This window comes from Gouania willdenowi, unplaced genomic scaffold (genome assembly GCF_900634775.1).
Source record: "Gouania willdenowi unplaced genomic scaffold, fGouWil2.1 scaffold_55_arrow_ctg1, whole genome shotgun sequence".
Taxonomy (NCBI): Eukaryota; Metazoa; Chordata; class Actinopteri; order Blenniiformes; family Gobiesocidae; genus Gouania; species Gouania willdenowi.
Window position 1 is genome coordinate 1013551 of NW_021145219.1, and position 16188 is coordinate 1029738.

Below are 16188 nucleotides of genomic sequence, written 5' to 3' on the forward strand. Positions count from 1 at the left end.
TGCGGCGGGATAACACTACAGGCAGGATGACAGCGCTAGAGACGATAAAGAAACTTTTTTTTGAGGAAAAGCGACAGCTTTTAAAACATGGGAGAACAACACCTGAGCTACCAGACCTCCAGCAGAGGTAAGGTCAGAAAACGTTTCATACTTTTCACAGTGAATGGTACAAAAGGAAGGTGTGACTTTGTGGATGTTCCTCACTGAGGCTGTTCCGAGTTGTTGTCATTTTCTCCGTGTTTCTGTGGTTCCAACACAAACAACAGATGTGCTGCCGTGTCATGAGATATACCTTGTTGGGAGAGTATGGAGGCTATATTAAATAATTGTTTGTTTCTTTAATGGTGTTTTATGATGTTGATTTTGTTAGATGGCTAAATGCTTGTTCGTGTGGATCTGGATCTTGTTGGGTTATTTCTTTCTTATGAATTTTATATTTTGATAAGCGCATTGAGATGACTTTGTTGTAAATTGCTTTGTACAAATAAAGTTTATTTGAATTGAATTAACACTTGCCAGCAGAAAAATATGAAATTGTCATTGGTAGTCTCGATTTGTAACATGCCTACCCAACCCTAGTGATCACGACACGTCACTGATTAAAACCATAAGAATATGTTTAATATTGAGGAAGGGAAATATAAAGCATTGTTTAAGTATTTAAAAGAGACTGAGTTATTGAGCATAATTTAGTTTTTTTAATTTTTTTTAAAATTTTTTTTATTTATCTTAATATATATAAAGGACGTAATTCGCTGGTTCACGCTCCAAGTACAGTAGGTGGCGGTAATGCACCTGTAACGCCGTCATTAGAGAAAACCATAGAAGAAGATTAAAATTTAAAAAAAAAAAAAGAAGAAGAAGAGTTGCGTCGCTTGTTGTCAGTGGCTTGCGGGAAGTCACAGGAGCGCAGAGTTGCCGTTGAAAACAGGAAGCAGAGTGAAGCGTCGTGTGCTACCGGAGCAGTAGCTTGTGTTGTTAGGAGCTCACGGTTAGCCATACGTGGTGAACGAGTCTTGACTCTTACTACTGTTTAGGTGGTTTGATCTTAGATTGGATGGGTGGTCAACCTTTGGATGGCTTCTTCCTCGGGAGGAGGAGGAAGGATAAGTCAGGAAGAGGACAGAAGTAAAATAGGGAATAGGAAGAGGGGTGCCGACACCTCACTCGGAAGAGACGGAGGCCGATTTATGAAAATGGCAAAGGCAATTGAAGAGTTTCGAGTTATCTTTAAGTTGAAAGAGCAAACTGGGGACGGGTTTAGATGTGTAAATCCGTTAAAAATCGCTGAGTCACTTAAAAATGTAGGCGAGGGCTTGGATGCTCGAGTGTTGGCTAATGGAGCACTGCTAGCTCTGTGTAAAAGGAAGGAGCAGATGGACAAAGTAGCCAAGGTAACAAAGATTGCCGGGAAAAGAGTGGAAGCAACAATAATTACAAACAAGGAAATAATTCAGGGCGTCATCTACGGTGTATGTGCTGAAATATCAGAGTGTGAAATAAAGGAAAGTATCAAGGGTGGGATTGCCTGTGAAGTAAAACGGTTTAAAGCTCGTGAAGGTGGAAATCCTAATGCCCCAGTGTTAATTACGTTCAGTGGAAGTACTTTACCAGAAAGAGTGTTTATTGGCTGTTTATCATTTCCGGTTAGGAGTTACCAGAAACCTCCAATGCGATGCTTCAAGTGTCAGCGATTTGGGCATTTGGCGGCTTCATGTCACGGTAATAGGCAATGTGCCAAGTGTGGAGGAGAGCATGATATTATGTCTTGTAATGTACCTTCTCCAAAATGTTGTAACTGTGGAGGGTGTCATACGGCATCCTCTAAGGAATGCCCAATGTATGTAAAAGCTAAACAAGTAAAAGAGGTGAAAGAGCAACACAAGATCTCTTATGCAGAAGCCTTGAAAAAGGTGGAGGCAAAGCCACAAGCCCAGAGTGTAAGTATGGCTCCTCCAAGGGTCTTAAAAAGAGGTATGGAGACGGGTGGAAGTTCTAGTCAGGATCCTATTGTAAATAAAGAGTCCCTTATGGCTTTTATTGTGGATGTTGTGTACGGATCACGTGGCAAAAATTCAAGATCTGATCTAATTAGGTGGGTGGTCGAGTCTGCAGTCCGGTTTTTGGGGCTAAAGGAGTATGCCCCCGAGTCCCTGTTCAAATACATGAAGGAGACGCAGGAGGCCCAAATTCAGTCGAGCGTCAGAAGTGGGGTGGGAGATGGAGTAGAGGAGGAATCATTAAGTAATATGGAGGAAGGGGGGCTGGAAGCCTGGTTCAGTGGTACTTAGCTTAAATCTTAATGATCTGCATCCTGCAATGGAATGCTAGGAGCCTTATAGCTAATGGGCAAGATTTTAAAAAGTTTGTCAGAGATTGTGATGTGAAACCAGATATCTTGTGTATCCAAGAGACATGGCTGAAGCCATGCCTAGATTTCTCAATTCCGGGTTATGATTGTTTACGTAAGGATCGAGGGCATAGGTCTGGTGGAGGGTGTGCTACATTTATCAAAATGGGTATTCACTATAAACAATGTGAATGTGAAATTACATTGGAATGTTTAATCACAGATGTATGGAGCACTGAGGGGAAAATATCTATTGTAAATTGTTATAACCCGTGTAAACCTCTGATTTTGGCAGAACTTGAGGAAATTGAGAGGAGGACAGGTAACTCTGTGGTTTGGGTAGGTGATTTTAATGCTTGCAGCCCTCTGTGGGGAAGCCAGGAAAGGGATGCAAATGGTTTAGTGGTAGAAGAATTTTTAGATAGAAGCAATTTTGTAATCTTGAATGATGGAAGCGCTACTCGAATTGATATTAATACAAACAAGACTTCTTGCCTTGATCTCAGTTTTACGTGCCCTTCATTGGCAATGATAGCAAAGTGGGAAGTTTGGGATGATGATACACTCGGAAGCGATCATTTTCCTGTTATGGCTACTTTCGGCAGAGCACTTATGGTAGAATCTTCAGACAGATGTCACAGATTGGATTTTTCCAGGGTGGATTGGGACAAGTTCAGGCAAGGTACTAATAAGGGGTTGGATGGGGTAGATAGTAACGGTTCTATAGACAACATGTGTAAATCTTTGACAGATATGATTATGAGAGTAGCTTCAGAGACTATTCCGAGTAGAAGGTTGCCCCGTGATCGAATAATTGTTCCATGGTGGAACAAGGAATGTGCTGAAGCAGTAAGCAATAGAAGGAAGGCTTTTAAAAAGTTAAGGATGCATCCTACTCAGGAAAATGTTATTGATTATAAGAGGTGTAGGGCTTTGGCTCGGAAAACAATTAAGGGGGAAAAAAATAAATGTTTGAGGGAGTTCTGTAGTACGATAGGACCAAGAACCCAAGTTAAAGAAATCTGGGCTCGGATTCATAGAGTGGTGGAGAAAAGGAGTAATACTGCTCTACCTGTGTTAAAGAATAGCAGCGCAGAAGCTGTCTATAGCAAAGAAAAAGCTGATATGTGTGTAGAAGTATTTCAAGAAGTGCATAACTCGACAGTTTTGGGGGATGAAAGTCTTAGAATGAGAAATGAAGTTCTGCGAGATAATAATTGGAAATTAACATGCAGTGAAGACACGAACAGCTCGTTTAATCTGTATTTTTCTTTTAAAGAGCTTAAAGATGCAGTAGAAGCTGGGGCCAATACTTCACCAGGACAAGATGAGATAAGTTATAAGATTTTGCAGCATCTGGATGAGCCAGTGCTGGAAGAGATCCATGCTTTGTTTAACTACATTTGGGAAGCTGGATCGATGCCAAGGGTGTGGAAACATGCTGTAGTAATTCCAATCTTGAAGCCGGGAAAGGATCCCTCTTCTCCGTCGTCGTATAGACCTATTGCATTGACTTCAGTGCTGTGTAAGGTGATGGAGAGGATGGTCACTAATAGACTTGTGTATTTTTTAGAAAGAACTGGTTATTTTGTGAATTATCAAAACGGATTTAGGTTTGGAAGAAATACCATGGACTCGGTTGCAGTATTGGATCAGGATATCCGAAGGGCAGTGGTTAATAAGGAGGCATCTAAAAGTAAGTACATGATATTTGGCCTGAAAAAGAAAATTCCACAAATGACTTTGTATTTATATGGAAACCAGTTAGAAAAGGTAAAAGTGTTTAAATTTCTCAGAATGTGGATGGATGAGAGGCTAACATGGAATACGCATATTGAAAAGACTGTTGGTAAGTGTGAAAAAGTTGTTAATGTACTTCGTAATTTGGCTGGCAGTGACTGGGGAGCAGATAGGTCAACTCTGATTATGATTTATAGAGCAATGATAAGATCTGCATTGGACTATGGTTGTTTTGTAGTTGGGGCTGCGGCAAAAACTGTGTTACAAAAGCTGGACAGAGTTCAAGCAAAAGCCTTAAGAGTGTGCAGTGGAGCTTTTAGAACCACGCCCATACCTGCACTGTTGGTTGAAATGGGGGAAACATCTTTAAAAATTAGAAGGCAGAAGCTGGGGCTCCAGTACTGGACCAGACTAGCAGGACTGCAGCATAAATCTGCGGCCAACTGCCTCTTGGAGGATTGTTGGGAGTTTGCAAAAAGGGAGGGAAAAGTGCATTTTCTGAGACATATTTGTCAGCTGGCTGGTAACGTGGGTTTGGAGAATGGGAGTGTTGCTGAGCTAATGTGGTCCCCTGTCCCATTCTGGCTTTTGCCAGAGCCGGACGTTCAATTGGGCATGTTGGGGCTGGATAAGAGTTTTGTTTGTGGCCAAGTAAATTAATTTGTGGCTCTAAAAAAAGAAACGGCTTGTCACATTTTTACAGATGGGTCTAAGGATCCGAGATCAGGAAAAGCCGGTCTTGGAGTCTACATTATGAATAATGAAATTGGGAAAAGTATGCGTGTATCTGATTATGTATCTGTGTTCACGACTGAGTTGTTAGCCATTAGGTGGGCTTTAGATTGGATTGAACGAAATAAACCTGAGATGTCGTATATATATTCGGATTCCATGGCTGCCTTGCAGGCAATTTCTGACCATCCCTCTGGGGCTAGGATAGATACTGTGGTAGAGATTTTGTGTTGCCTTCACCGGATAGAGTTGATGGGGTCTAGTATTGTTTTTTTCCTGGATCCCATCTCATTCAGGTATTGTGGGGAATGAAGCTGCTGATAGGCTAGCAAAGAAGGCTCTTCTCGAGACGGAAATTGAATATGTGGTCCGATTGGGGAAGGCTGAGTGTGTCAGTGTTTTCAAAGCTACTGTGTATCAGCAATGGCAAAGGGAGTGGGAGAATGAGTCTAGAGGGAGGCATTATTTTAAGTGTCAACCTTGTGTGCAGGGCACTAGACTCCTGTGGGCAACTTGCCGATCAAATCAAGTTAAGATAACCAGATTAAGACTGTGGCATTGTGGACTAGCTGCATATTTAAATCGAATAGGCAAACATCCAGATGGATTATGTCCGTGTGGTCAACTTGAGACTATTTCCCATGTTCTATTGGCCTGTGGATGTTATTCTGTTGAAAGGGGAACGTTATTTAAAGAACTTTCAACTCTTGGGCTGACAGTGTTTTCAATAAAGTCAATATTTGCACCAAGAACAGAGTCGATTTTAATAGATAAAGCAGTCGTGAGGTATCTTCAATCTTCCAACCTCTATTTGAGAATATAGAATGGAGTGACTAAGTGAACAGAAGAGGGCAGCATTACGCTTCTTTTAGTGTACAGCCTGCCGGAAACCATTAGTAGAAGAAGAAGAAGAAGAAGAAGAAGAAGAAGAAGAAGAAGAAGAAGAAGAAGAAGAAGAAGAAGAAGAAGAAGAAGAAGAAGAAGAAGAAGAAGAAGAAGAAGAAGAAGAAGAAGAAGAGCGCAGAGTTTTCCCTTTGTAAAGCGAATTTGTGGGATTTTCGGTGTGTTTGGTGACCAATGCCAGAGATGGAGGACTACCACAGCAGCAGCAACGAGGTTAGTTCCCACTTTTGTGCCTTTCTCCGGATGGTGGTAAGGGCGGAGAAGTATCTTTACCACGGACGTGTGCTGCTTGATAGCAACATTAGCCTGACCTGTAGTCCACACTGTTCATATTCTATCGCAGAAACATGATGCCAGCTTCACCACATGTAATAATTAAGAGCACTTTGGTCCGAATCATACGTGTCAGGTTTGGGATTTGAAAATATGGGGAATGTTCTGGCGTCCGCTACGAGCCGTCCCACCATTCCAACCAAGCTCCAGTATCCCTTATATTTTAATATAGGTGTAGAAGAAATCTAAAATACCCACTTGTCAACCACTTTCTAAATACAGTTATGTGATTAGAATCTGGTAGGTCGACCTTTATTAACATTGAAAATGCTGTGAACATTCCTACTAGCGCTGGACGATATGGACCAAAACATATCTCAATATATTTTCTCAAAATGGCTATATACGATATAAATCTAGATAATTGTAATGAATTGTAATTGTGATGAAGTCTGACCAGAATCAGCTAAATGCTACACAGGCACATTTATTAACAACCAGCTGAATTGTGTGCCACTTTAGGCTGTTTCACATGTAAGGGACAGCACATGTGAGTGAGTTCTGTAGTGTGGCTTGTTTAGGGTCTGGGCATACCTGTCAAGTTTAGGATATGAAAATAAGGGAAATTTTCAGGCGCCCACTACGAGCCATCCCACCCACCCAACCAAGCTCCTGTATCCCTTATATTTTAATATAGGTGTAGAAGAAATCTAAAATACCCACTTTTCAACCACTTACTAAATACAATTATGTGATTAGAATCTGGTAGGTCGACCTTTAATAACATTGAAGTGCTGTGAACATTTTTTACTAGGGCTGGGCAATATGGACCAAAACTCATATCTCAATATATTTTCTCAAAATGGTGATATACTATATAAATCTAGATAATTTTATCAAAGAAAGTCTGACCAGAAAGACAATTCTGGGTTAAATTTGCTGATGCAAAATGCTACACAGGGACATTTATTAACAAAATCCAGCTTTACATGCTGTTCTGAGAAGTAAAAGCAGCGACTCCTAAAACTAGTATTTTGATACATAATAAGCTATAATATATATATGAAATATTATAGTTTTCTATATCGCCAAAATACTTGATACATCTTCTTGATGTATCGCCCAGCTCTAATTCCTAAATTATAAAACAGCCTAAATAAAAACATAAATGTGTATATGAAGCACATGTGTTTATTTAATATACTTACAGTTTATATACAAGTCAACAAGTTGCATATTTACTGTTAATTTAACATTGCTTGTCTTTAAGTTAGACATTAACATTTTATTTTCATTATATATTTTATTATAATTTTTCATGCTCACTCATGTGGTTCTCTGGTATTCACTAATGACTTATTATAAACATTTGTTGCAGAATTTACATTCTTTAACACTATTTGAAAGCAGTGTATATTTGTGGTGCTTGTGATTGGCTGATTTTTCATGGTGACTTACGTGGTTCCTTCAGCTGTGGTAGACGTTAAAATCTCAGTTATTAATCTAACAGAATGTGTAACTGTGTACTATCCTGATGGTCTTCAGGAAGGTTAACTCTATCACATTTCACAACGTATTTACACGAGTTCTTTGGTTTTTTTGCCAGAACGTCTTCATTCATCATCTCTTTTCTGAGTTTTTTCCGGGTTTGTTGCGCTGTCGACACTAATCTTGCGAGAACTGCCACTCAGGCCATTTCAGGCGGCAGTTCTCGCGAGGCTAGTGACGGCGTTCAGTTTAGTAAGGCATCTTTTAATTATTATTACATTAAAATACCGAATATTTACGAGAAAATACTAATACGGGAATTTCCCGGCCAAAACCGGATACTTGACAGGTATGGGTCTGGGATATATGCGATATTGAAGTTTTTTTTATCGCCAAAATAGTAAACTCAATATATTGCCCAGCCCTAATTACTAAATTATAATACAGCCTAAATGAAAACATAAATTGTTATATGAATCAACATGTTTAATATACTTACAGTTCATGTACAAGTCAACATGTTGCATATTTACTGTTAATTTCACGTTGCTTGTCTTTAAATTAGACATTAACATTTTATTTTCATTACATATTTTATTAGACACATTTGTTGCAGACTTTACATCCTTAACACCTTTTGAATGGAGTGTATATTTGTGGGGCTTGTGTTTGGCTGATTTTTCATGGTGAATTATGTCATTCATTCCCCTGTGGTAGACGCTAAAATCTCAGTTTTTACGGGATAATACTAATTCGGGACAATGGTAGAAAAGAGGAGTAATAGAGGGTCATATCATGCCTGGGGTGGGACCAAGACTGGCACTTTGTTAACTTCTTTCTCTAATGCCATCACGTACCCCAAACACTTGTCTATTGTATCGCAAACTCTGTGTACCGTCCCACCCCTATTGTTTACGTGATTAATAAATAGGGCTTTTGGATATTAATTTGACTTCTTTGTCAAATATTATGTTTTTTTTTTTTTTTTTTTTTTTTTACAGATGATTGATGGTTATTTAATTCTATTTTAATAATGCATACATGGTTTATTCCTATGGTTTTAGTGTAATTGTGTAATTCTTTCTGTTTCAGGGCACATTTAACTCTGATGAAGCTGATGGCATTATCAAAGAGGTAACACATCAGATACTCACTGTTCCTTTTCCTGTCTTATGACGCCTTCAAGTCAACTTCCTGTTTAAAATCACACTTGAAAGCATGTGATCACACAGGGAGCGTTTGCCTGATCCTTAAGGGTGTTTCTTGGACTGTCTTTGTGGCCGAGTGTCTCCTGATGATTCCCACATGACTGTGTGTGTGTGTGTGTGTGTGTGCGCGTGTCTTTTTAGAGCATCGAGAGTGTGGTCGGCGCTGATGACTACAGCCAGAATCAAGTCAATAAATGGACTGCAGGCATCGTGGAGCGCTGCCTCACACAACTGGTCAAACTGGGAAAAGCATACAAGTACATGGGTGTGTGTGTATTCCTTGAAAAAAGAAAGGTTGACCATTTTAAAACATCTGATAATGCTATTTGAAGCATGGAGGGCTTTCTTAATGACATCAACTAGCATGTTTTGCAGAACGAAAATCACTATTTTCTCAGAACACAAAGGTTTTTGTGCTTTTTCTCCATTTCTCTCATGATGACTTCTGGTCCTGGTGCGTCACAATTAGAATAATAAGAAGTGACCAGGGTTGGGGTCATTTATAATTGTAATGGTGTAGTTGATAATTTATTACAATAATGACGTGTGGAGTACTCGTGTATTTCATCCAACACTGGGACTGTCTTTGACAAACATTTAATACATTTTCACACTCACTTACATATTCATGGCATTGCAAATTTTCCGCTAGATTGCAAATTGTTCCTGTCTTGTGCATCTTAAAATAAATAAAGTTCCTAAAAACTATTATGAACACATTTTAGTTTTCTTATGGTGGAAAAAGTTTGGGATCATATTCACAGGCCTAGTTTACACACACATGAGCTTCAGTTGTTTTTTTGGGTGTTGTCTGATTAATTTCTGACTCTGTTCTGACAGTCACATGTGCTGTAATGCAAAAAACAGGAGCTGGCCTCCACACAGCAAACTCCTGCTACTGGGACACAGCTATGGACGGTGAGTGTTTGTTTTCCTGTTACTGATGGAGAGAACTGGCAGATAATGGGCATGAATGTGGTTAAGTTGGCAATAATAAGCATGAAATATGGTGAAAATAGGTTAAAAGTGACAATGATAGGTCAACATATGCAATATTAGGTTGGAAAAGTAGTGGAAAGAGTTTGAGCCCAAAATGTCTGAAAAGGCATTGAAATTTGATGGAGAAGTGGCAGAAATGGAAGTAATGTAGCAAAAATGCATTAAAAGGAGCAAAAAATTGCAATAAAAAGTGCTGAAAATATTTTAAAATATGGCTAGTTTGGTGTTGTTGCAGAAAAAAGGTAAACAACAAGCAAAAATGGCTTGAAATTGTTCAAAAAATATTCTGTTTCTAGAAGGCATCTCGCAAGCTTGAGAACCCGTGGCTTAGACAATAATGCCTTCTTGATAAGAGTTGACTCAGATTGTTGAGCCGTTCGTGGAGTGAAGTGATAATAGGATTATAGATATTTGAGAGATTGTGTCCCAACCCCCCTCAACTTGATGATGTAGAACATACAAAATGACAGAAAAAATGCGCACAACCCCCCATGAAACATTGGTATCTGACCAATCTCAGCGTACAAATGATCACATGTTGATAAATGCGGTGCCTGAAATTAATCGTCATTAACTTGTTGCACCCTCCTGTTTTGGAGGCCTCGCCCCCTGAGGTCAAACAAGATAAGAAGCTTTTCCAAGATGAAAATCATCACATCTGAGGTGGAGCAAAACAAATATGCATTTTGAAAGTGTGAAAATTTCAAAACACACAGAATTAAGAGAGAATTTAAACGTTCTGTGGAAGAGGATCAGCTACTGAGCAGGTGAAGTCTGCTCCCCTGTGTGCACTGCAACCAACTTCATAACAGAGATCCTGGAGAGACACACGGATATGACCTTTACAGCCAAATTCACCTAAAATTCATCACATTACTGATTAAATACTACAGCACATTTGTAAAAGTTTAAAGAACTATTTATATTTAAAAGCATGAATGAGGCCCTGTTTCCTCCCTACAGTACTCAGTGATGCACTGGGTGAACCTATGCGATCCTGCTCGGACGGTAGCAGGGTTTACCAGCGGGGTTGTACAGTATTCAGTGAAAGGAAAACCAAAAAAGTGGTATCAGTAATAAAGTAAGCTTTTTTATTCATTTTATTTAGTTTAATGTGTTTTAATAATTAATTTCAATCTGTTCTGAATGTGTGTCTGCTTATGCTTAAATGACAGCTGAGGCTTGTTTAATAATTGCTTTTAGTCTGAGTCACATTTTACTGCTGTTCCACTAATCTATACACTCAGATTATTGTACAGAAGCTCAGACCTAAAGTGAAATCTGATTGTAGCGTACGCTCACGTCAGAAATGATAAATACTAATGCTTGCGTGAATTTGGTCGCACGCACGTTGTACGATAAGATCTGACCGTACGAACGGTTGATAAATGACTCTGAAACATACTAAAATACACAGTATCACAGAAACATTTATAAAATGAAGACACAAATACACAAAAGAAAACCAAAACACAAACTGAAGAAAAAAACACGCAAAACATGGACTAAAATAGAAAACAGAAAAATACAAGGAAAAAAATAAAGACAGAAAAATATACTGAATGACAACAAAGATACAAAAAATGACGGAAAAACTTAATCCAAGAAAATAAAAAGTAAAATCTGAGAAATGAGGGGGTATTTCACAAAAGCTAAACCCCTCTTTAACGCTTCCCGTCCAACCATTAGCAGCCTTGCACACACTCCAACATCATCATCGCGACCAACCGTGTGCTCAAGTCTCAAAGCGTTTACACTGAGTCACATTTAAAAGTTACACATTTCCACAGCTCGTTAGGTCAGTCTGACAGTCAGTTAGGCTAATGTTAGGTTAATGCTAATGGGATGAGATGAGATATCCTTTATTCGTCCCACAAAGGGGGAATTTGCATTTCAGTTACATCCCGTCCAAGAAATATGAAAAGACAATCTCATATGACATGGGCCACAAAGGCAGCGCCCCGTATCGTAGATGAGAAGTGGTAAACGTGCTATCTCATGTTAATTTTAGGCTAATGCTTGCCAATGTTTATACTAGGTTAATGGTAGGGATGTAATGATTCACTCAATTCCCGATACGATTTGATCACGATTTATTTTACAAAATGGGACTGTAGACAAATGATACTGAAAAATATTTCTTTAAAATACTGTACTATTTTCCTTTCATTTTCTTTGTCAAAAGAATCCATTGATAAACTATTCAAAACAATGCAATTTAACAAAAAATAAATCTTGAATGAAATAAATAAAGGAATAATACAAATGAAGAAGAAGCCTATTAATTTAAATTCTGGTTCTATAGTAGACAATGCAAAACAGCATAATAGTTCCTTATCTTTTAAAAAGTGTATCTGAAAATGTATTTTGTGCCTTAACAATTGGACTTTAAAAAAAAAAAACACCAGCCATTGCATTGTATTTACGTCAGATATTTGTTTGGACCAGCAGAGGGCGCTAGTAACCCAGTGGTCGGTCGGCATACATATATTCATGCAGTGAAGAAGAGATGCTATGCGCTAGCCGACAGAGCTAATAGAACAACGTGACTTTTACACATATTAACGTAATATTACAGGTATTCTTTCGGTGCTAAAGGGGTAAGGAATCATTTATGAACATGTTTAAAAGTAGAAGGCGGTCAGAAAGAGAGTAGTAGGAGATTCCGCCCGCCGCCTACAATTTTAGACAAGAGAAGGATAAATATATGTTTAAAAAAGTACTGCAATTAATTTTCACAGTATCGATGTGAACCGTGATACCTCTGAATTGATTTTTAACTGCCTTAAGAATAATCGTTACATCCCTAGTTAATGGTAATGTTAATGTTTGGCTGATGTTATGTTATGCAAGGTTAATGCTTAATGTTATTTTGAGGGTAATGCTAGCTAATGTTAATGCTCATTAATGTTAATGCTAGCCAATGCTAATGTTAGGTTAATGGTAGTTAATGGTAATGCTGTTTAATGGTACTGTTAATGTTAGGCTTATAGTTGCACGATACCCACAGTACCCCGCGGTGCCAAATTGTAACTGTTCCTACTATACTAGAAATACGGTACTACCGTGGATTGCGATACTACAGGTACCAGTTTCCGCTACATAGCGGCTGCCCCTACTCTCCTCCCGGCTTCTCGCCGCACAGTCTAAGCTCACTGCACACTATTCACTTGAAAACATACCAACATGGCAACTGAACTCCACAGCTGCTGAATGATTGGCTATTTGCCTGTTACTGGTGCCGTACAAGGATATGTTAGGCTGGGTCCACCCGTGTGTAGCTGATTGGCTGTTCGTGTATTTCTGCCAACATGAAGGAACTGAAGACAGCTCTGCTTCAACAGAAACTCGCATCAAAACAAACAACAAGCTAAAGTTCTGTCTCACCTAGACGCATACACGGCTTACAGTCACAAAAACGAGACAACACGTGGTATAAGCACCGGGCCCGAGCAGAGAGTCTGCCGAAGCAGCAGCGTCGTCAGTGGCATCACTCATTTTGCTCAAAAACCAAACTCCAAAAGTCCCATTTGGAACAATTTTGGCTTTAAAAGAGGCAGAGACGGTAATAGGAATAGCAATAGGAGATCCACTGTGCAGGCGCTGCCACCAAGCTATAGGAACTTATTTTGTTCTTTTCTGCACGGACTCAGAGCGATCTTTCTTTTATTTTTATTTTTTTTATTTACAGAGATATTTACAATGTACAAACAATATTTACAAATTATATGCATACAAAAGAGGGATCACATCCAATCTCATAAAACACCAGTGACGTCACCCACAAAATGCATACAAATATAGTTTTCTCAGGGAATCAGTTCCTTTTATTGTATTTTATACTTTATGGTTTATTATGTTGGAGAAGAAGCATTATTGTCAAATAGATTTAAAAAAAAAAAAAAACAGTGAATTTGTTATTCTAAGTTGATTATTTATGTTAGTTGAGGAAATTGACGTGCAAAGGAAACTGAATGATTATCTTTTTAATTTCAACCATATAAATTCTAACTTAATTTATTAGTTTTTTTATTGCTTATATGCTTTTGTTCATGTACTCTTATCATGCACCAAACAACACTATAAATAATTAATAAGTATTTTTAACTTGTACAAATACAATTCAATGCTAGTTAATGGTAATGTTAATGTTTGGCTCATGTTAATGTTAATCTTATGCTTAGTTTATGTTGCTGTTAGGTTAATGCTAGATAATTCTCATATTAGGTTAATGTTAGTTAGTGATAATGCTGATATTAATGTCAAGCTAATGCTAGGTTAATGTTTAGTTCATGTTATTGTTAGGTTAATGCTACCTAATACTAATAGGTTAATGTTAATGCTAGTAAACGTTAATGCTAGGGTTAATGATAATGCTAAGCTAATGTTAGTTAATGCTAATGCTAGCCAATGCTATTGTTAGGTTAATGCTATTGCTAACCAATGCTAAAACTAGCTAATGCGAATGTTAGGTTAATATTAAGCTAATGCTAGGCTAATGCAGTGTTCGACAATGGGGGCAGGCACCTGCATCCTCACTTGCATTTTCTTCATTTTATTATTATTATTAGTAGTAGTAGTATTTTCCCTCTCTTACTGAGTCTGTTTCCCACTTTTTAACACACCCACATATAGTCAACTATTGAGCAAACTGTGTCTATATTAATTCAAGTATCTACACTGTTGAATCACCTTCGTCATACATGCTGCTGTCGGTCTAATAATTAAAAAAATCTCTAATTTCTTGTGTTACTGGTGGCAGGAGTCACAGCTTGTTCTGATCAGCTGAGGGGAATCCCGGTGCCGCTCTCGTTTTATTATTCCCCGCCACAAAGTGTGGAAGGGGGATATAGGTTTGAGCTCCGTCCGTCTGAGTTAAAGGGAACAGCTTTTTTCAGAAACCGTTTAAGATAGAATAACCAAATTCGGTGTGTGGCTTCAGGGTATCAATACCTTGATGGAGTTCGAAAATGACAAGTGTGCAAATATTTTTTCAAAATGTATTGTCCTTGTGCTGTTTTTCTTAACTCTGTTCAAGGTATCTACAAAGGGGACAGCTTTTCTTACAAACGGTTTAAGATAGTCATTTTATATTCTTATATGATATTTTCTTATGTATTCATCTAAGTTCTTAGATTTAGGACATTTAGTAAAAGTTTGTGATGACAACCAATCTGACGGGGGATGTTGATGACTGTGTTATGATTGACATATGTTAATGGAGGCGTGGACAGGGAGGGAGCATGTGTGTGCTCACATCCACCCTGATTGGGATGTTTAAAGGATAGGAGCGTGGATCCAGGTTTATACATGTGTGTTTGTTCCTCTGCAGGAAGCTCCACGGTGAGATGGGAGAACCGCACCATGTTCTGTGTGGTCACTGTGTTTGCTGTGGCTGTCTGACAACAGAAGTAATAGGAAGCACTGCACTGCGTTTCTGCTACCAGCAGGGGGGATTGAGCGCCTTCACCTTTTGTTTCCAGCCTTCCTGTGCACCAGCTATTGTCCTAATGTATTTATCTGCTACACTAGCTTTACATCTATTCCAACACACGGTTTTAATGAAATGTATCCAAAATGAAGAGACAGAGTTTGATTACAAGATGCAAAAAGCAACTATGTATAATGCATAATGTCAAGTTTTAATTGGTGTATACAACTATGGAAAATGTCTCCATAACAGAGACCATGTAAGGATGGGTTTGTATTTTTTGTGTGCATTTTTCTGAATCTGCACAAGTGTGTCCATTAAAGAAAAACAGCAAACTTTAGGACCTCAACAATGAAAACAATGTAAGCAATTTTGTTTTTTTGCCTCTAGCCAGTGCAGTTCTGACCCTATCCAGGAGGGATGCACATATTTGGACTCTGGCGGAGAAGACCTTTCCGCTTACACCTTGTTTAGCAAGATCTGAGTTTTTTTTTTTTTTTTTTTAAAACAATGGGAGAAGCACTCTCAATGCTGGAGCCACTTTCACACTGCTCTCTCCTATAGGGTTACCTGGGGTTTCCACTGGATACGTCTCCGCTGCGCCACGGCACCGATCCGGTATGTCACCGCTGTCCGGTAATTTACACCGGTTGCGTTTTGAGTACGCCGCGGTGCGATCCGGTTGAACGAGTGTGACGTCACGAGACAGAGCAGTTCTCACAATATTTATATAATCGCGTGAGAACGCAGTTAAATATATGTGTTATGAACACAACGATAAACAGGTCAATGTTCCTAACGAAGGAGAACAAGAAGGTTAGACTCTGGATTTGTCATAGACACATTTTTTATCAACAGCCAAAAGAGAAGAGATAAAACTGCACCAGTAAAACATGAACTAAATCAAAGTTGCTGCAGTTTACCGTGAGTTACAGTATGAGAGGAATCAATATAGTGGATTTGAATTTGTTTTTACACATTATGACGTTTTGGTGATGTATTGAAATATAATCTGAAGTGTTTTATTTTGAAAAGTAACCCGATTTTTTATTGCGGAGTACGTG

At 38.7% G+C, this 16188-nt stretch overlaps 1 protein-coding gene across 1 annotated transcript; it reads left to right on the top strand.

Moving 5' to 3' along the window:
* The first annotated feature begins 5749 nt into the window (after positions 1 to 5749).
* Positions 5750 to 15482, top strand: LOC114460666 (dynein light chain Tctex-type 3-like). Its single transcript, XM_028442595.1, has 5 exons — positions 5750 to 5938; positions 8579 to 8620; positions 8836 to 8959; positions 9535 to 9612; positions 15026 to 15482. Exons 1-5 carry the CDS (start codon positions 5900 to 5902, stop codon positions 15094 to 15096), a joined length of 354 nt encoding a protein of 117 aa, XP_028298396.1. The 5' UTR covers positions 5750 to 5899; the 3' UTR covers positions 15097 to 15482.
* The last annotated feature ends 706 nt before the right edge of the window (positions 15483 to 16188 follow it).